The sequence below is a fragment of the Leucoraja erinacea genome, chromosome 2, assembly GCF_028641065.1.
Source record: "Leucoraja erinacea ecotype New England chromosome 2, Leri_hhj_1, whole genome shotgun sequence".
NCBI lineage: Eukaryota > Metazoa > Chordata > Chondrichthyes > Rajiformes > Rajidae > Leucoraja > Leucoraja erinaceus.
Window position 1 is genome coordinate 81,342,438 of NC_073378.1, and position 21,232 is coordinate 81,363,669.

At 40.7% G+C, this 21,232-nt stretch overlaps 1 protein-coding gene and 1 long non-coding RNA gene across 2 annotated transcripts in view; one reads left to right on the top strand and one right to left on the bottom strand.

Annotated features, from left to right (window-relative positions):
• LOC129711555 (vacuolar protein sorting-associated protein 4B-like) overlaps positions 1-8,792 on the top strand; it is a 38,324-nt gene extending 29,532 nt beyond the window's left edge. The window contains exons 9-11 of the mRNA XM_055659249.1: positions 5-224; positions 3,147-3,287; positions 8,003-8,792. Of these exons, the coding sequence (XP_055515224.1) occupies positions 5-224; positions 3,147-3,287; positions 8,003-8,104 (463 nt within the window). The 3' untranslated portion in view covers positions 8,105-8,792. The remainder of the gene's footprint in view (positions 1-4; positions 225-3,146; positions 3,288-8,002) is intronic.
• A 6,496-nt stretch (positions 8,793-15,288) lies between these two features.
• Positions 15,289-21,114, bottom strand: LOC129711590 (uncharacterized). Its single transcript, XR_008725869.1, has 2 exons — positions 20,337-21,114; positions 15,289-17,199 (listed from the first exon to the last, which is right to left on the bottom strand). It is a non-coding gene; the product is annotated as an uncharacterized LOC129711590 (long non-coding RNA).
• Between the last annotated feature and the right edge of the window lie 118 nt (positions 21,115-21,232).

Consider the following 21,232-nt stretch of genomic DNA (forward strand, 5'->3'; position numbering starts at 1 on the left):
CCAGATTTGAGAAACGTATCTACATCGCATTACCTGAGCAGGCTGCTCGTGCTGTGATGTTTAAATTACACCTTGGTACTACACAAAACTGTCTATCTGAGGATGATTACCGGATTCTTGCCTCGAAAACAGATGGGTATTCTGGAGCTGACATCAGTGTCATTGTACGAGATGCTCTGATGCAGCCAGTCAGGAAGGTTCAGACAGCCACTCACTTCAAGAGGGTAAGGTACAGCAAATCTATTAGTAAATTTCAGGAAAGATGGAGACATGCTGTTTATACAATCGAAAACTATAAAGAAATTATACTGTACAAAATTGCATTATTTATTCTTTTTCACATTTTGTTAACGTCTCTCTGTGCAATGGGTCAACTTTTCACGTGTATCAACTATTAGAATGTGATCGTTGTTTAGTTTCCCTTCACTATCAACTTGTACTCCAAAGGAGCTTGCCTCCAATTTATCTCCGTCCATGTTTTAACATGGCTTTTGAGTCACTTCATTTGCTCCTGTTGAGTAAAAAGATTGTAACTCCTCCAAAGGTTTTCTAGTTTTGTATTCCGAGGACATGCCAGTGCCTTGCAGAGCAGTGTTTTTGTATTCCTCCTCTTGCACAAATACCATTAGCACTCAGCTTATTCCTTGACCTCCATTATTGATTCCATAGCTGCTACTTTTCTGTCAGATTATTTAGGCCTGGCTGAATCCAGTTTCCTGCTCGGTACAATTGGAATTTATCCTCCAACTTATGGCAACATCTGACCTGGTCCAGACTCCTTCAAAATACCAATGGTACTTTAGGCTAATTCTGGAGTGTTGAAGTCTAGCAAGATGCCCTGTCAGTTAATAAATTAGTTTACATTTCTACATCCAATCTGTTGCCAAAGATGCATTCTATCAGCATTGAAATGTTGACTTATATTTCTGAGGTGCTCCTAAATTTTACTTTGGTTATCACTGTAACAGTATTTCCCTTTCTCTATCCTCTGTTTTTAGTCATTTTAATTTTTATTGTAATGTACTCTGACCATCTTGTGTCGGCGAACAACATGTATACAAGACAGTAAAGCATTTGCTTGCTTTAAAAGAAAAGTGCTGCTATAGGTGTAATATTATAGGTGTAATATTGAATCAATTTTAAAAACTTCACTAAACACAGTTTGACAGATTATTGAAGAAGGACATGAATTTAGAATGTTCCATTAAACAAAGTAAATAATTCTGAAGTGTGATTTCACAATTCAGATTAAATAAATCACTTGGTAAATTTCTGCCTTTTTATAGGTCAACGATGACTGTCCTCCATGTTTACAGACACAAATTTGTGTGAATAGTCACAGCATCTCACTATTGTGCATATTATATTTGATGTATTGGCTGAACAAGAACCATCAGGTTTTATGATTGAACCTTGACCCTGATCAAAATAAATTATCATTTTTGTTATTTATTGCACAATTTAGCAAACACAACAAATTCAATTAGGATCATGGTAATCTGCGATAAAACTATGTGTGAGACGGTCACAGCATACATTCTCTCAGTATTGAACTGTTAAAAGTTATCAATTATATCTGACTAAAGGCTACGAAAATAAGTGAAAACATTTTACTATGAATCCTGCCTAACCTTTTGAGTGTTCTGGCTCTTTCCATTTTTATTTGAACATTCAACATGTATGGTATTTTGTTTAGAATTTTAGCTGTCAGCTTTTTAAAGAATGAGGTTACAGAGTACTTGGATGTTCATGATGAATGACTGTCGCCCCACTGCGCAAGCGCGGATACCCAGCCCAATGCGCACACCCGGGGTGACGTGAAGGGATTTGGGGGGGAAAACCATTATTTCGACCATCCGCGCCGGCGCAGTTGGGGGAGGCCCATCGGCCACGTCACAATTGAAAATGGCGCTGGTGACGCGGTGGGGATGCAAAATGACAACATCTCCTTGCGCGTGCGCAGTGGGTCAGGTATCCGCACGTGCGCAGTTGGGATGACAGTCGAGCATACTCAGTTGGGAAAGGCTTAAACTTCGGGAAATTCCATCAAATTCCAGGAAATACGGTATTTCAGGAATTTTATTTTTGAGGTGTGGAAGCACTGAGCTAAGATTTTTCTTAATTAGATTAGATTACATTCAACTTTATTGTCATTGCACAAATACAAGTACAGGTACAATGCAATGCAGTTTAGCATCTAACCAGAGTGCAAAGTAATAATGCGGATTAAAACAATATATACAAATGAGGATATATTGATCTATGTACATAGGCATATACATATATACAGATAAAAGATTGCCATGTGCTATATTCTGGTGAATAGAGCTTAACTGTCAATTATATAAACTATAAATAATACTGATGAGAAGGGGGGCTAGTTGGATGTGAGTTCAGCAGGGTAATGGTGTTTTGGAAAAAGCTGTTCCTTAGCATGCTGGTGTGAGACCTGAGGCTCCTGTACCACCTCCCTAATGGGAGGAGGGCAAACAGTCCATGGTTGGGGTGTGGGGGGTCCTTAATGATTTTGCCAGCCCGTCTCAGACACCGTGTGCGGTGAAGGGCAGCCATGGCAGGGAGCGGGGCACCGATGATGTGATGGGCTGTTTTCACCACCCGTTGCAGTGCCTTCCTGTCAGCTGTGGTGCAGCTGCTGTACCAAACCGTGAAGCAGGTGGTCAGGATGCTTTCTATGGTACAGCGGCAGAAGTTGGACAGGATCTGAGGGGACAGGTGAACTTTCTTAAGCCTCCTCCGAAAGTAGAGGTGCTGTTGCGCCTTTTTGATCAGTTTGGCAGTGTTGAGGGACCAGGACAAACTGGCGGCGTTGAGGGATAATGAACTTCATTGCACCAAACTGATTTGCTTTCAGCTGCCAAGGCTCACTCATGACCCCTTTCTAAATGTCTCCGCTTCTCCACACATCTTTCATTCTTTTGTGACTTCTCTTAAAACATACTTTGGGGCCATCCAATCTCCATATACGGCTTAATGATAAATTGTTTTTAATGTTTTTAATATTAGTGGTGCTATTTATGTAAGGTTTAACATTTCAGGCTGCTTTGTCGAAGAAGCATTTAACATTTTACGGAGATTACTTCATGAACACGTTAGATCAGAATAATTTGTTTTTATTTAATTTTTAGGTCAGAGGTCCTTCAAATTCAGATCCATCTGTAATGGTGGATGACCTCCTAACCCCATGTTCACCAGGTGATCCCAATGCTTTGGAGATGACATGGAATGATGTTCCGGGTGATAAGCTTCTGGAGCCCATAGTCTCCATGGCAAGTTATTTCAATTTTTGCAGATGTTATTATACTTCTGTATTCTAACTTTGTTATTGTTGGTTTTCTTCTCAAAGAATCTTGTTGAAAATTACCTTGCATGCCTAACCATAGCAGTTTAGTTCAGAGTTTACAACATCAATCTCTATTAGTAAACTACTTGGACAACTGGCTCATGAGCATAATGTGTGAATTGGCCATATTTCAGTACATGTGAAACTTAAGCTAGTCAAAGACAATTTGACGGTAGACAAACTCAGCGGGTGCAGCAGCATCTATGGAGCGAAGGAAATAGGCAAGGTTTTGGGCCAAACCCCTCATTCAGACTGATTGGGGGGGGGGGCAGGAGCCGGGAGAAGAGAGGAGAAAGGAAAAGGAGGACTGAGGGAGAGCTGAGAAGGGCTACCGAAAATGGAAAAGTCAACTAGGGTTATGCCGCTAGGGTTCAAACTGCCCAAGCGGAATATGAGGTGCGGCTCCTCCAATTTCCAGTGGTGCTCACTCTGGCCACGGAGGAGGCCCAGGACAGAAAGGTCGTATTCGGAATGGGAGGGGGAGTTGAAGTGTTGAGCCACTGGGAGATCAGGTTATTTAATGCGGACCGAGCGGATGTGTTCGGCGAAACGATCGCCAAGCCTACGCTTGTCTCACTGATGTAGATCAGCTGACATCTAGAGCAGCGGATGCAATAGATGAGGTTGGAGGAGATGCAGGTGAACTTCTGTCGCACCTGGAACGACTGCTTGGGTCCTTGAATGGAGTCGAGGGGGGAGGTAAAGGGACAAGTGTAGCATCTCTTGCAGTTTGTCAAAGACAATTTGACCATGTCTTTGATTTTGCCTCGTTACTTTAAAACACATATGTGAGGTATGATGAAGTGCAGTATCTAAATGCATATATCTTACATGTACTTTGGTGCCATACATTTTTCTTCATAAATTATTTCATCCCTCAAGAAACTAAACACACTGGCATGAAATTCTCCTTCCCTATTCAAAGGCAACTGAGATTGCTAGAACAAAATGATCAGAAAGCACCAATCTGATTTCCTGGTATTTCAACATATTCTTCTGTACATGTACTGACCAATTTATTTTTAACTTCTGAGTTCTGAATTCTGATCTGCACTCAGAAATTGCAAATGTTACTCCGCTGTTCAAGACAGGAGTGAAGCAAATGAGGGGTAACTACAGTGCCTTCCATAATGTTTGGGACGAAGACCCATCATTTATTTATTTGTTTCTGTACTCCACTATTTTAGATTTTTGTAATAGAAAATATCACATGTGGTTAAAGTGCACATTGTCAGATTTTATTGAAGATTTGTTTTTAATACATTTTGGTTTCACCATGTAGACATTACAGCTGTGTTTATACATAGTTCCCCTATTTCAGGGCACCACAAATGTTTGGGGCACATGGCTTCACAGGCGTTTGTAATTTTTCAGGTGTGTTTAATTGCTTCCGTAATGCAGGTATAAGAGGGCTCTCAGCACCTAGTCTTTCCTCCAATCTTTCCATCACCTTTGGAAACTTTTATTGCTGATTATCATCATGAGGACCAAAGTTGTGCCAATGAAAGTCAAAGAGGCCATTATGAGACTGAGAAACAAGAATAAAACTGTTAGAAACATCAGCCAAACCTTAAGCTTACCAAAATAAGCAAAATCATTACCCAGAAAGAAGCAAAATGAGCTTACTAATCGCAAAGGGACTGGCAGCCCAAGGAAGACCTCCACAGCCGATGACAGAAGAATTTGCTTTATAATAAAGAAAAATCCCCAAACACCTATCCGGCAGATCAGAAACGCTTCAGGAGTCAGGTGTGGATTTGTCATTGACCACTGTCCGCAGAACACTTTTATCAACAGAAATATGGAGGCTACACTGCAAGATGCAAACCACTGGTTAGCCACAAAAACAGGATGGCCAGGATACAGTTTGACAAGAAGTACTTAAAAGAGCAACCACAGTTCTGGAAAAAGGTCTTGTTGGACAGATGAGACGAAGATTAACTTACATCAGAGTGATGACAAGAGCAAAGTATGGAGGAGAGAAGGAACTGCCCAAGATCCAAAGCAAACCACCTCATCTGTGAAACACGGTGGTGGGGGTGTTATGGCCTGGGCATGTATGGTGCTGAAGGTACTGGCTCACTGACCTTCATTGATGATACAACTGCTGATGGTAGTAGCATAATGAATTCTGAAGTGTATAGACACATCCTATCTGCTCAAGTTCAAACAAATGCCTCAAAACTAATTGGCTGGCGGTTCATTCTACAGCAAAACAATGATCCCAACCATACTGCTAAAGCAACAAAGGAGTTTTTCAATGCTAAAAAGTGGTCAATTCTTGAATGGCCAAGTCAATCACCCGATCTGAACCCAATTGAGCATGCCTTTTAAATGTTGAAGAGAAAACTGAAGGGGACTAGACCCCAAAACAAGCATACGGTAAAGATGGCTGCAATACAGGTCTGGCAGAGCATCACCAGAGAAGACACCCAGCAACTGGTGATGTGCATGAATCGCAGACTTCAAGCAGTCATTGCATGCAAAGGATATGCAACAAAATACTAAACATGACTACTTTTATTTAAATGACATTGCTGTGTCCCAAACATTATGGTGCCCTGAAATGGGGCGACTATGTGTAAACACTGCTGTAATTTCTACATAGTGAAACCAAAATGTATAAATATGGCCTTTATTAAAATCTGACAATGAGCACTTTAACCACATGTGATTTTTTTTTTAATGTTACAAATCTCAAATTGTGAAGTACAGAGGCAAATAAATAAATGATGGATCTTTGTCCCAAACGTGATCGAGGGCACTGTATAGGCCGGTTATCCTGACTTCAGTGGTTGGTAAGATTTTAGAGACCATTATTAAGTGGTTTTGTGAAGGGAGGATGTTGTCCAACAAATCTGTTGGAATTCTTTGAGGGAATAAATAGCAGGATAGATAAAGGAGAGAATCAGTGGATGCATTCTCGCATAGATAAAAAGTTGGCTGAATGGCAGAAGGCAAAGACTGGGAATAGATATTTTTCTGGTTGGCTGCCAGTGACTAGTGGTGTTCTACAGTTGATGGAATTTAAGGCTTAGAAACATAGAAACATAGAAATTAGGTGCAGGAGTAGGCCATTCGGCCCTTCGAGTCTGCACCGCCATTCAATATGATCATGGCTGATCATCCAACTCAGTATCCCGTACCTATCTCCATACCCTCTGATCCCCTTGGCCACAAGGGCCATCTAAAAATATAGCCAATGAACTGGCCTCAACTACCCTCTGTGGCAGAGAGTTCCAGAGATTCACCACTCTCTGTGTGAAAAAAGTTCTCCTCATCTCGGTTTTAAAGGATTTCCCCCTTATCCTTAAGCTGTGACCCCTTGTCCTGGACTTCCCCAACATCGGGAACAATCTTCCTGCAATCTTCCTGCTTTATGGCCTTGTTTGTTGATATGAAGTTAAGTGGAGGGGAAGGTAGTGTAGAGGCAGCAAGGCATCTGCAGAAGGACTTTGGCAGGTTGGGAGAGTGGGCAACGAAGTGGCAGATAAAATACAATGTAGCAAAGTGTGCGGTCAAGGGATGTGCTGGTATTGGAGAGGATCCAGAGGAGTTTACAAGAATGATCCCAGGGATGATTGGGTTAACGCATGATGAGTGTTTGACGGCTCTGGCCCTGTATTCGCTGGAGTTTGAAAGGATGAGGGGGATCTTATTGAAACTTACCGAATAGTGAAAGACCTGGATAGAGTGGATGTGGAGAGGATGTTTCCACTAGTGGGAGAGTCTAGGGCCAAATGGCACAGCCTCATAATAAAAAAAACATTCCTTTAGAAAGGAGATGAAGAGGAATTCCTTTTGTCAGAGGGTGGTGATACTGTAGAATTCATTGTCATATATGGCTGTAGAAGCAAAGTCATTGGGTATTTTTAAAGCAGATTGACAAGTTTGTGATTAGTAAGGGTGTGAAAGGTTATGGAGAGAAGGGGGTTCAGAGGTTCAAGATAGATCAGGTATGTTGCATGTTCCCCCATTAAACCCTGTCAGTTATTTTGCTCTCTCAACCAGTCTATTGCTTTTTGCAACCTTCTACTCCCAAATACTCTATTGTGCATGTTGGTCATTCTTTTCAATTCTTCTTGAAGATGTTCCTTGTTTTTCATTTAATCATATTGAACTGGGTAAATGGAGCAAACCCAGGTGCAAAAGGGAGGCATGTCTTTGTGACAAAATCGGTGATAGGAACATTGTTCAAAGGGTCTCAACCCGAAACGTCACCCATTCCTTCTCTCCAGTGATGCTGCCTGTCCCGCTGAGTTACTCCAGCTTTTTATGTCTGTCTTCGGTTTAAACCAGCATCTGCAGTTCCTTCTTACACATTGTTTCATGGGAGATTTTTTAAGTAAGATTTGTTTCTCTGACCATTCCAAATTTGGTTGCAAGCGGAATAATCTGTAGTGTTAGATGACTCAATAAGTATATAAAGCTTTAAACTAAAGTGGTTCACCTATGAGGCATTTGAAATATTCAGTTCTGAACTGAGTTTATTCAGTTCGGACTTTAGAAAGAGCTGTGAATTCAAATCATTCAGAATGCAAGAAAAACAAGTTTTTGTTTTTTTTAGATCACAATATGAATAAAGTATTGTCCTATGCTGGGATTATTGTATGCCTTACGTTTGTTCTTTTTTTTCCACAGCCTGACATGCTGCAATCATTAACACACATAAAACCAACAGTTAATGATGAAGATCTGAAGAGATTGATAAAATTCACAGAAGACTTTGGTCAGGAAGGCTAAACCATAACAGCATAATTTGCACTACTGTTTTTTGTTTCTTGAACCTTTTTCTATTCACTTCAGTCAATTACATATACCAGTGAGCATTTACTTTACTTTTTAATATTGTAAGATCTTAACTCGTGTTTCAGGTCATGGGACTTTGTATAAAGTTGGATTTGCATCTTATATTATCTTAATGTCTGCATGTGCCTATCATGAAACCGTTCTCATTGCATTTAGGAAAGGCTTGAGGACATAATGCTGGTTCCACCAAGGATATAGCATGATATTTATATATTACAAAAACCATTAAGGATTTTTAAATGCATTGAGTACTCTGTACATATCAGTTTGTTGGGCTTGCTATGGACTGTATGATAATCTTGGTTATTGGTGATACCTTCCAAATTGTGAATAGGACATTTTAAGCTGACTATTTGCACAAACTGTAATAATTGTATTGCTCTTGGGTTCGGGCCTTTTCATTGTACATCAAGTACATGCTAAGACTTTCTACTAATGATGCGCATAAAATACAAATCTTAAGCTTTATAATAGAAAAATTTGGGTTAATTACGTCTTGTTGGAAGAAATATGAACGAGGTAAGATATCCACATTTTTTTTACAATATGAATGCCTAAAATTCATGAAACCTCAAATTTACTGTAATTTGTTTATTTGTAAATAAATCTTGCATCTACTCAATGCTGAGCAGTTTTTTTTTAAACTGATTTTCACAATTCAGAAGGTAGGGTATTGTTAAATATTTATGGATTAACTTTCTTCAAGAAGTTCTGAGTTAAGTTCTGAGGTAATTTAATAACTGAGTTATTTTGTCAATCTAAAGTCAACTGCTGTTGAAATTGATTCTTTATTGAGCTGAGACTAGTCTCTGAACCTTCCAACACAGAGCTGATGCTCTGAGGTGGGTCCAGAGAATAGTAACTTTGATAGAACTCATGGCATTTATATAGATATCAGACATTTCAGATACAGAGGGTATGACAAGCTAGTAACCAATCATCTGAGTCCTGGTGATTTACAACATCAGTCACATGATTTCCCCCCCCCCCTTCCCTGGTCTCATTTTATTTTACAACCTTTGTTTGCCTGTGGTATAACTTTGTTTAGAATTATTTTATTTCAACACAGCAAAACCTCAGTAGGCTCAATTATCAACGACCACTCAAAGTATAATATAAATATGCAATACAATGATCACACAAGTCACACAAGTTCCTTACCAAGAAGAAAGTTAAATCTATAAATCTAAACAAAGTCTAATGTTTACAGTCCTACTAAGACACAATACATTTCATAAATTGTTTCACTACACTTTTACACAGTTTAAAATACTATTACCTATGTATTAAACATTAATTATATGAGTTTGCCAAATTACAGTTTAAGTTCAAAACCCACACACGCCTCGCAACCAAGCATACATGGGTCGTAAATCTGTCAACTTAATTAATAAGTGTTTGGTGTCGGGATACAGCTTCATTCTAATTTGCCGCCCTGTTTCCTGCTATCTGGAAGCAGGATTTCCAATCTCACTACAAGGTCTTTTACAAATATTACAGAACACAGGGTAGATTTACAACTTCAGACCATTACCTCATCTGCTTCTTCGACTTTGTATAAACAAATCCATCAATCTGATTATGTTCCACTCCAAGCAACTACTCCCCTTCACGCACGTCCTACTCCTTATCTCGATCTCATTATAATTGATGCTAAATGCATTTCGTTGTCTCTGTACTGTACACTGACAATGACAATTAAAATTGAATCTGAATCTGAATCTGAATTTAACTTAGCCAAAGCTAAATTACAGAGTATTACATCTCAGCCTTGAATTCTGTCTCAAACTCAGTATAAACTTCACAGCTCAAGAATGTGCCATAGAGAAAGAGCCCTATTCAGCTATCCATTCTTCAACACAAAATCATATCAAATACAATTTCCTCCAGCGATATAATTGGCTCAAAGCAATAAACTAAGCTATGCAGGTTCAGATTAGCGTTTCTATGTTTTGATTCATCTGTTCGCTGTATGTGTCTCTGCACTTTATTTCATTAGGATACATGTGTTTCTGAAAACCTTAAGCTTTTCTTTTGCAAATTACCTAGCTTATATAAAAGTCACTATCCGAGCGGTTCTATTATATAATATTTCCTCAGTAACTGCAGCACAATGAGCAAGATATGGCCATCTGAGTTGCATGATTATCAGCAAGCATGTTGCTGCGGTGAAGATTGCTACTGTGGCACATGTTTTACCTCGGCATTTTAATCAACTTGGTCGGTAGTCTCAATGTAGATGAATTGCCGGATAAAATGACTGAACAAGGTGCTGCCAATATTCCAGGTCAATATTGGATTATAGTTGATTAAATGAAGTATCACTGTCCTCCTAATCTAAGCAGCTGGAAGAAATGTTGTTTGCATAGTTATAAGTAAAGACCATTAATAAGCATTCAAGCTCACTTCATACCAAATTAAATGCGAGTTATATTTTACAGCTTAGCAATTGGTTAATGTCATCAATTTCTTGCAGCATATCAATAGTGATGCCCTCTCAGTTAGTTACCTCCAATAAGTTCTGAATCAGTAATCAACGTTTATCACCTTCCATCGATTCTGAGAATAAATAAATGAAACAAAAAAAAGGTTCATACCATCGAAGCCACGAACAAAACCGTTTGATAAGTGTAACAATGCCCTCAAATCACTTTTGTACGTTGGCTCATTTTACAAGTGTTATATTCTGTTGGAGTTTGAACTATATTTCTAATAGTAAGTGGTTTCACTTAGTTTTGGCAGAAACTGCACTTGGTGTTTTGACCATTTAATCCCAATGTAATCTGTTTTAAAGGTTGGGCATAGACACTCTATCAAATTTCATTAATTAACTAATGCCTCCATAAATTAGGACTAACTTTCCACTGCATAGACTGTACAGTCCTATTACAAAAGTTGGTTTATCAAATAGGTACTATTCCTTCCAGATGTATGTCTTAAAATGTTCAAAGTGTAACGTGGAATATGGCCATGTCTGATTGTTACACGCTGGTTCATCCACAAAAATCGAACTTAAATCTATATACTATTAAAAATGGTTAATAAACAGGTAACAGAACAAAATGTCAATTTTACTAAATGACAATAGACAATAGGTGCAGGGGTAGACCATTCGACCCTTTGAGCCAGCACCGCCTTTCAATGTGACCATGGCCGATCATCCACAATCAGTACCCACGTTCCTGCCTTCTCCCGGCTATCCCCTGACTCCGTTATAAGGGGTATATCTAGCTCTCTCTTGAACGTTTCCAGAGAACCGGCCTCCACTGCCCTCTCAGGCAGAGAATTCCATAGACTCAACTCCATGTGTGAAGAAACATAGAAAATAGGTGCAGGAGTAGGCCATTCGGCCCTTCAAGCCTGCACTGCCATTCAATATGATCATCCAACTCGGTATCCTATACCTGCCTTCTCTCCATACCCCTTGATACCTTTAGCCACAAGGGCCACATCTAACTCCCTCTTAAATATAGCCAATGAACTGGCTTCAACTACCTTCTGCAGCAGAGAATTCCAGAGATTCACCACTTTCTGTGTGAAAAATGTTTTTCTCATCTCGGTCCTAAAATATTTCTCCCTTATCCTTAAACTGTGACCCCTTGTTCTGGACTTCCGCAACATCGGGAACAATCTTCCTGCATCTAGCCTGTCCAACCCCTTAAGAATTTTGTAAGTTTCTATAATATCCTCCCTAAATCTTCTAAATTCTAGCAAGTACAAGCCGAGTCTATCCAGTCTTTCTTCATATGAAAGTCCTGACATCCCAGCAATCTGCAGTATAATGTGGATAAATGTGAGGTTATCCATTTTGGTGGCAAAAACGGGAAAGCAGACTATTATCTAAATGGTGGCCGATTGGGAAAGGGGGAGATGCAGCGAGACCTGGGTGTCATGGTACACCAGTCATTGAAGGTAGGCATGCAGGTGCAGCAGGCAGTAAAGAAAGCGAATGGTATGTTAGCTTTCATTGCAAAAAGATTTGAGTATAGGAGCAGGGAGGTTCTACTGCAGTTGTACAGGGTCTTGGTGAGACCACACCTGGAGTATTGCGTACAGTTTTGGTCTCCAAATCTGAGGAAGGACATTATTGCCATAGAGGGAGTGCAGAGACGGTTCACCAGACTGATTCCTGGGATGTCAGGACTGTCTTATGAAGAAAGACTGGATAGACTTGGTTTATACACTCTAGAATTTAGGAGATTGAGAGGGGATCTTATAGAAACTTACAAAATTCTTAAGGGGTTGGACAGGCTAGATGCAGGAAGATTGTTCCCGATGTTAGGGAAGTCCAGGACAAGGGGTCACAGCTTAAGGATAAGGGGGAAATCCTTTAAAACCGAGATGAGAAGAACTTTTTTCACACAGAGAGTGGTGAATCTCTGGAACTCTCTGCACAGAGGGTAGTTGAGGCCAGTTCATTGGCTATATTTAAGAGGGAGTTAGATGTGGCCCTTGTGGCTAAGGGGATCAGGGGGTATGGAGAGAAGGCAGGTATGGGATACTGAGTTGGATGATCAGCCATGATCATATTGAATGGTGGTGCAGGCTCGAATGGCCGAATGGCCTACTCCTGCACCTAATTTCTATGTTTCTATGTAATCAGTCTTCTCTGTGGCAAGAATGTCTTTCCTCAGATTAGTAGACCAAAACTGTACGCAATACTCCGGGTGTGGTCTCACCAAGACCCTGTACAACTGCAGTAGATTTCTAACTCGATTTACTTGAGTTAGAAATGAGAGCCCAGCCAGGGCAATACTAGGTCATGCATTTTGTTCTATTTTCACCCATCCTGTTTCCTCGTCGCTTGTTAAAATGCTATCAAGGTTCTCAGCTGTGCTGCCCAATAATAATATTTAATGTTGGGCATATTTAGGTCCCCTTTTTGTTTTGATAACAACTGTCTTAAGTCTGACTCTGGGTCTCTTATTTTGCCCCACAAATCTTGCTAACTCTTTGTCTAATGGCTTAAATGCCGTGCCAGGGACCCCTACTGATAAAGATTGAAATAAGAAAAGCAGTCGGGGCAAAATGTTCATTCAAACAACTTCAACTCTACTAATTAGAGATAAAGGGAGAATATCCCATATGTGCATATCTGCCTTAATCTTCTTGAGTAATTTACCATAGTTAGCTTCATATAATACAGTGATAGAGGAAGTGATGACAATACCTAGATATCTAAAACCCTCCCGAGATTAATGGAACCTGACCTGATCATTTAATTGCAAGGGCCACAGACCTGACAGCATCATTGCTTCTGATTTTGAGTAATTTATTTTATATCCCAATGTTTCTCCATATTCCTGTAAGACTTGCATTAGGCGAGGCACTGAGGAAATAGGATTACTCGCATAGATCATAACATCATCTGCAAATAGTGACATTTTTTGTTCCCCCCCCCCCCGATCATCTTTAATGCCCTCGATATAGTAATCTTGCCTAATAGTTTCTGCAAGCAGCTCTAACCATGTCAAAAAGCAGGGGACTCAAACTGTCTCCCTGTCTAACTCCCCTCTTTAATTCAAAAAACTCAGAGCAACATCCATTTACCCTCACTTTGGATTTAAATATAATGTCTTCACCCAGTTAATACATTTTGTGTGGAACTCCATTTTATCTAGTGTATATTCAAGATAGACCCAATCTACTCTGTCGAAAGCCTTTTGAGCATCTAAACTTAATAGCATTGAAGTCTGATGCTTCCTTTTTGCACATGTCATGATATTCAGGACCCGCCCTATATTATTGGCTCCCTGTCTACCCGTTATAAACCGTTTGGTCAGGATGTATCAATTGTTTTAGAATTTTTTGGGTTCTCTTGGTTAATATAGCACTGAGTATCTTTAGGTCATTGCATAAAAGACTTATCGGTCTGTAGCCTTTGCATCCTGTGGGATCCTTCCCTTCCTTATAAATAACAGAGATTATAGCCTCGGCCCATGATCTCGGTGGTTACCTTCAACCAAGGCATAATTATAGACTCTAGCCAGAATCTGAGAAAGCTCATTCTCAAAGCATTTATAAAACTCTCCTGGAATCCCATCCGTCCCTGGGGACATGTTGTTCTTTAATTTTTTAATTACTACTTTTATTTCCTGCTCTTCTATTTGTGTTGTCATATTTATCGCTTCTTCTTGAGAAAGGCAGAGCATTTTTAATCCAGAAAAGAAAGTTCTGATGTTTTCCTCATTATCTATGATTTCAGGAGAGTCATATAACTGTTCATAGAAAGATGCAAACGCTTCTGTGATTTCTCGTGGTTGTGAAACTACATTTCTAGAAATCGGATGTAAAACTTTGGAAACTACTCAATTAGCTTGCTCCTTACGCAACTGAAATGCCAGGCGACTAGCCCTATTTCCCTTCTCATAATATTTTTGATTTAAAAATCGAAGAGCTTCTTCCGCTTTATATGTTAGAAGCTCTTCTAATTCATGGCTTTTTTGTTTTAGTTCCTTAAACAGATTCTTGTTTCTATTGTTATTTTTGTGTTCTACTCTACTTCTAATATCTTTATTTTACTTTCCAAGTCAGATTGCTTCTGCAACCTATTCTTCCTTACTCTACTCGATATTTCAATCATTTTGCCCCTTATTACTGCTTTTGCACCATCCCAAAGAGTGGATGGTGTTACTTCACTATTGTCATTGTGATCAAAATACTCTTTTAATACAATTCCTAATTTCCTGTGCACTACGTTATCTGTCAATAAAGAAATGTTTGCTCTCCAGTATTTAAAACTCTTTTCGGTTCCCAACTCCAAGGTAAAGGTTATGGGCGCATGATCACTGATTGTTATTGAGCCAATTTTACAATCTATCACTTTATATGTATATTGTTTGAGAACACAAAGCGTGTCTATACGTGAGTAACTCCCATGCACGTTCGAAAATAAACTATAATCCCTCCCCCTTGGATTTTTATATCTCCATGAGTCTACTAATCCTAACTCCCCTAGCATATTATTTAATATTTTAGATTTTTTTGTTTGGTTGTACTCGTCTGGTAATCTATCCAGCCTCCCATCAAGGACCGCATTGAAATCACCACCTAGTGTTATCATACCTTTGGCATTTTCTGCAATTATATTTGCAATGTTTAAAGAAAGAGTAATCATCTTCTGTTGGTGCATAAATATTTATTATCGATACTGCCATCCCACTTATTGTACCAATTACCATTACATATCTCCCCAATGTATCTTGGAGTACTTTTTCCACAGAGAAAACTACATTTCTATTGAAAAGGATAGCCATTCCTCTCCTTTTCCTATAGGAGGCACTAAATACCTCACCGAACCACTCTCTTCTAAGCTTGTTATGTTCAGTTTCCACCAGATGCGTTTCCTAAATCAATGCAACTCCACATCCTAAATTTTTGAGTTGGCTCAGAATTTTTCTCCTCTTTATGGGGTGATTTAAACCGTGGACGTTATAACTTACTATCTTTAAATTAGCCATTATACCACGTTGTGTAATCTACTAGTTGCTTTCTATACCATTTTTGTTTCTTGCTCTGGTTAGCCTGTGAATATCCGCTGTACTCAAAATACAATAAAAAACATTTGCCAAACTAACAAATCAATAAATAAATCAATGTACAATAAAACTTTACACATAGGACAAAAAATATATAAAGAAAAAAGGTACTACCTACCTAACAAACCCATCTGGACACCCTGAACTAACTGGTGTACCAGTATTGTCACATGTACAAGATACTGTGAAAAGTTGTTTGCATCTTTTCCAATCAGATTAGACAATAATATACCTAAATACAATTAAGCTAAATACAAAAGATAGAGCAAAGAGAAAGACACCAGAGTGTAGAATACATTTTTCAGTATTGTAATGCAATAGTTCCAGATACAGTCAAATTGCAATGAGATATGAGAATCGAACTGTAGCCTATCTTATGGAACGGCCATTCAGAAGCTTGATAACAGTCAAGAATGTTTTATTGTCAATGTCTCTGATAGGACAATGAAATTCTTACTTGCTCCAGCACAACAGAATGTGTAATCATAGTATATAGCGGGAGAAGAAAAAAAAGTTCAGTGTGTATATACACATGCACACACACTCAATAAATAACAAATATAGTGCAATAATAATAATAGTCTGTTGCAGTTCAGAGCTTATTTGTTGTGTTTAATAGCCTGATGGCTGCAGGGAAGTAGCTGTTCCTGAACCTGGACGTTACAGTTTTCAGGCTCCTGTAACTTCTTCCCGATGGCAATGGTGAAAAGAGTATGTGGCCAGGATAGTGTGGGTCTTTGACGATGTTGGCTGCCTTTTTGCGGCAGCGACTTCAATAGATCTCTTCGATGGTGGGGAGGTCAAAGTCGGTGATGGACTGGGCAGTGGTCACAACTTTTTGCAGTCTTTTCCGCTCCTGGATGTTCAAGTTGCCGATCCAGGTCACGATGCAACCAGTCAGTATGCTCTCTACTGTGCACCTGTAAAGGTTCAGGAGAATCCTCTTTGAGATGCTGAATCTCCGTAATCTTCTCAGGAAGTAGAGTTCTTTATAAATGCATCAGTGTGCTGGGTCCAGGTAAGTTCTACGGAAATATGCACGCCCAGGAATTTGAGGTTTTTGATGCTCTCCATCATTGTCCCATTGATGTAAACAGGATTGTGGGTCCTCATCCTTCCCCTACCAAAGTCAGCAATCAGTTCCATGGTTTTACTGATGTTGAGAGTAAGGTTGTTGTGCTGACACCATTTGGTCAATCGGTCGATTTCACTTCTGTACTCCGATTCATCACCATCTGTGATTCGTCCAACAACAGTGGTGTCGTCGGCGAACATTGATGATAGAGTTCGCACCATGTCCAGCTACACAGTCATGGGTATAGATTGAGTAACACGGGGCTGAGCACGCAGCCTTGAGATGTTCCCGTACTAATTGTTACCGAGGATGAAGTGTTTCTGCCAATTCAAACTGACTGGTCTGTGGATGAGGAAGTTGAGGATCCAATTGCAGAGGGATGCGCAGAGACCCAGTTCCGTTAGCTTGGTAACCAGCTTTTTTTTTAAATTCAAAACATTTATTCAATTATTAAAAAAAAAAATATTACACTACAATAAAACAAACCCGAACCCACCACCATAATACAATACAAACAAATATCCTTAATAAACTACTATACAGCTAACTTACACTCCTGGTCATGGATGCATTCAACACCCTGCGGAGCCCAGCGTTCCCGGAAATCCCCCAGGGTGCCCATGGACAGGGCGTATTCCCTTTCTAACCCCCACCCGGGCACGGACGTAACCCCGGAAAAGGGGCAGGCAGCTAGCTCGGGTACAGCCCTTCACCACCTGGCGCCGTTACTAGCGGATGGCCAGCTTGGCCAGGCCCAGGAGCAACCCAACCCAACCAGGACATCTTCAGCCCTACCCTCTCCCCTACGCACAGGGTGTCCAAAGATGAGGATGGTGGGTGAAGAGTGAAGCCATAATGCAAGGAGCAGCCCCTTTAGTGGTAACCAGCTTTTATTTTAATTTATCAAAAATGTTATTCAATTATTGAAAAATAATATTTACACTACAATAATAAAAGCCAGAACCCACCACCATAATACAATACAAACATATATCCATAATAAACTACTATACAACTATGTTATGATCCTTATTGAGGATACATTCAACACCCTGCGGAGCCCAGCGGTCCCGGAAAGTGGTAACCAGCTTGGAGGGGATGATGATTGAACGCCGAGCTATAGTCTATAAACAACAGCCTGGCGTAAGTGTTTTTAATTGTCCAAGTGGTCCAATGAGGAGTGGAGAGCCAGTGAGATCGCATCCTCCATTGATCTGTTGTGGTGGTAGGCGAACTGTAGTGGGTCAAGGTTCTTGTTGAGGTAGGAGCTGATATGCGCCATAACAAACGTCAAAGCATTTCATCACCACAGACGTTAGTCCCACTGATCAATAGTCATTGAGGCACGTCACCTTACTCTTCTTGGGCACTGGTATTATGGATGCCCTCTTAAAGCAGGAGGAGGATAACAGAGTAGTATAAGCTGTTCCTGTGCACGCCTTCAAGGTTTCGTATCTTCTGCTGACGGGAGTGAGGAGAAAGAATGGTCAGGGTTGGAAAGGTCTATGATGGCTATGATAGAAGAGGTGAGGGTAGGGGGGGAAGTGGGTAAGAAATATTTTTTTGGGGGAGGAAGAAGGAGCCTGTCCTCTACAATAATTCTCTACACACCACTACCCCACGAGGATGCATTGTCAGCCCCCCCTAATATACTCACCTCTGTGCAGCCAAATACCAATCCAATTTAATCTACAAGTTTGCAAGTTATACCACCATGGTGGGCTTGATATTGGATAATGATGAGACAAGGTAGAAAGGAGATTGAAAACCTTGTAACTTGATGCTAAGACAACAATCCTATTGTCAGCAAGCCAAAGGAGATTATGATTGACTTTGGGTGCAAAGTAGTACACACACCCCAGTCTACATTAATGGCACTGAAGTAGAGATGGTCGAAGGCTTCAAGTTCCTAGAAATAAATATCGCCAGCAATTTGTCTTGGCCACATCGAAGTTATGGCCAAAAAGCACACCAATGCCTCTACTTCCTTAGATGGCTTAGGAAGTTTGGCATGTCCCCAACAACTCTCACCAACTTCTACAGGTTCGCAATCGAAAATATCTTATCAGGATGCATCACAACCTGGTTTAGGAACAGCTCCATCCTAGACCGTAATAAATTGCAGAGTTGTGGATGTAGCCCAGACCATTATGTAAACCAGCCTCCCTTCCATTGACTCATTGAAACATAGAAACATAGAAATCAGGTGCAGGAGTAGGCCATTCGGCCCTTCGAGCCTGCACCCCCATTCAATATGATCATGGCTGATCATCCAACTCAGTCCCTCTCATCCCGTACCTGCCTTCTCTCCATACCCTCTGATCCCCCTGGCCACAAGGGCCACATCTAACTCCCAGTTAAATATACCAATGAACTGGCCTCAACTACCCTCTGTGGCAGAGAGTTCCAGAGATTCACCAGTCCTGACATCCCAGAATCAGTCTGGTGAACCTTCTCTGTACTCCCTCTATGGCAATAATGTCTTCCTCAGATTAGGAGCCCAAAACTGCACGCAATACTCAAGGTGTGGTCTCACCAAGACCCTATACAAATGCAGTAGAACCTCCCTGCTCCTATACTCAAATCCTCTTGCTATGAAAGCCAACATGCCATTCGCTTTCTTTACTGCCTGCTGCACCTGCATGCCTACCTTCAATGACTGGTGTACCATGACACCCAGGTCTCGCTGCATCTCCCCCTTAATCGGACACTGTTTCTATAATAGTCCTGCTTTCCCCTTTTTGCCACCAAAATGGATAACCTCACATTTATCCACATTATACTGCATCTGCCAAACATTTGCCCACTCACCCAGCCTATCCAAGTCACCTTGCAGTCTCCTAGCATCCTCCTCACACCTAACACTGCCCCCCAGCTTAGTGTCATCGGCAAACTTGGAGATATTGCCTTCAATTCCCTCATCCAGATCATTAATATATATTGTAAGTAGCTGGGGTCCCAGTACTGAGCCTTGCGGTACCCCACTAGTCACTGCCTGCCATTGTGAAAAGGACCCGTTTACTCCTACTCTTTGCTTCCTGTTTGCCAGCCAGTTCTCTATCCACATCAATACTGAACCCCCAATGCCATGTGCTTTAAGTTTGTATATTAATCTCTTATGTGGGACCTTGTCGAAAGCCTACTGGAAGTCCAGATACACCACATCCACTGGTTCTCCCCTATCCACGCTACTAGTTACATCCTCGAAAAATTCTATAAGATTCGTCAGACATGATTTACCTTTCGTAAATCCATGCTGAATTTGTCCAATGATTTCACCACTTTCCAAATGTGCTGCTATCCCATCTTTAATAACTGACTCTAGCAGTTTCCCCACTACCGATGTTAGGCTAACTGGTCTGTAATTCCCCGTTTTCTCTCTCCCTCCCTTCTTAAAAAGTGGGGTTACGTTTGCTACCCGCCAATCCTCTGGAACTACTCCATCTACACTTCACTGTCTCGGCAAGGCCGCTAGCATAATCCCCCAGATGTCTCCCCCAGACATTTCCTCTTTTCCCATCGGGCGAGAGGTAAGAAGTTTGAAAATGCTTACCTCCTGACTCGGGGACAATTTCTTCCCAGTTGTTACCAGGCAACCAAATTATCCTCATGGACAGCTAGAGTGTAGTCCTGAACTCCCATCTACCTCATTGGAGAACTTTGACTATCTTCAATTGGACATTATCGGACTTCAATGTCATATCGTGAACTAAATGTTGTACCCTTTATCATTTATCTGAGGACGGCTTGATTGTATTCATATATAATTGTTTCTTTGATTGGATAGCTGGCACACAAAAGCTTTTCACTATACCTCAGTATATGTGACATTAATAAACTAAAATAAAATTGGAAAATTCAATGTTCATTTGGTTGGGTTGTAAGCTACCCAGACAAAATATGAGGTGCTTGCAAGTGGCCTCACTCCGGCAATGGAGGAGGCCCAGGACAGAAAGGTCAGTATAGGAATGGTAAAGGGGGTAGTAAGATCAGTTTGGGAATGGAAAACAGTTACCCACTACAATCTGAAAACATTGACTATTCTCACATTGAACAACTCATTTGAGTCGAGTCCAGTCAATCGCAAAAAAAAAGCATGTAACCGGGGGTGGAGACTTGCAGAAACAAACTATTAGGGAAAGGTGGTTGCCGGTCAACTGGTTGGGGGAGAGACAGGAGGAAAGTTGAAGTCAAAATTAGTTTAATCGTGATTTTATTGACTAGCCTCTCTTGCCCCTGTTCCTTGACATCAGCGCTTTCCCGTTCAATAGGTTTATTCTTCATCATACTGCGTTTTCTTTGAATACAGCGTGTTGGTAACACAGATGCGACCTCACCGCCACGACTAGTGGCCTCTGTGACAGCGGCAACCCGAGTAAAACCAAAGATACTAGAGGAGCTACCGATACAACCTCCTTCCACCCGGGCCCTGGCGCTGCGCATGTCAGA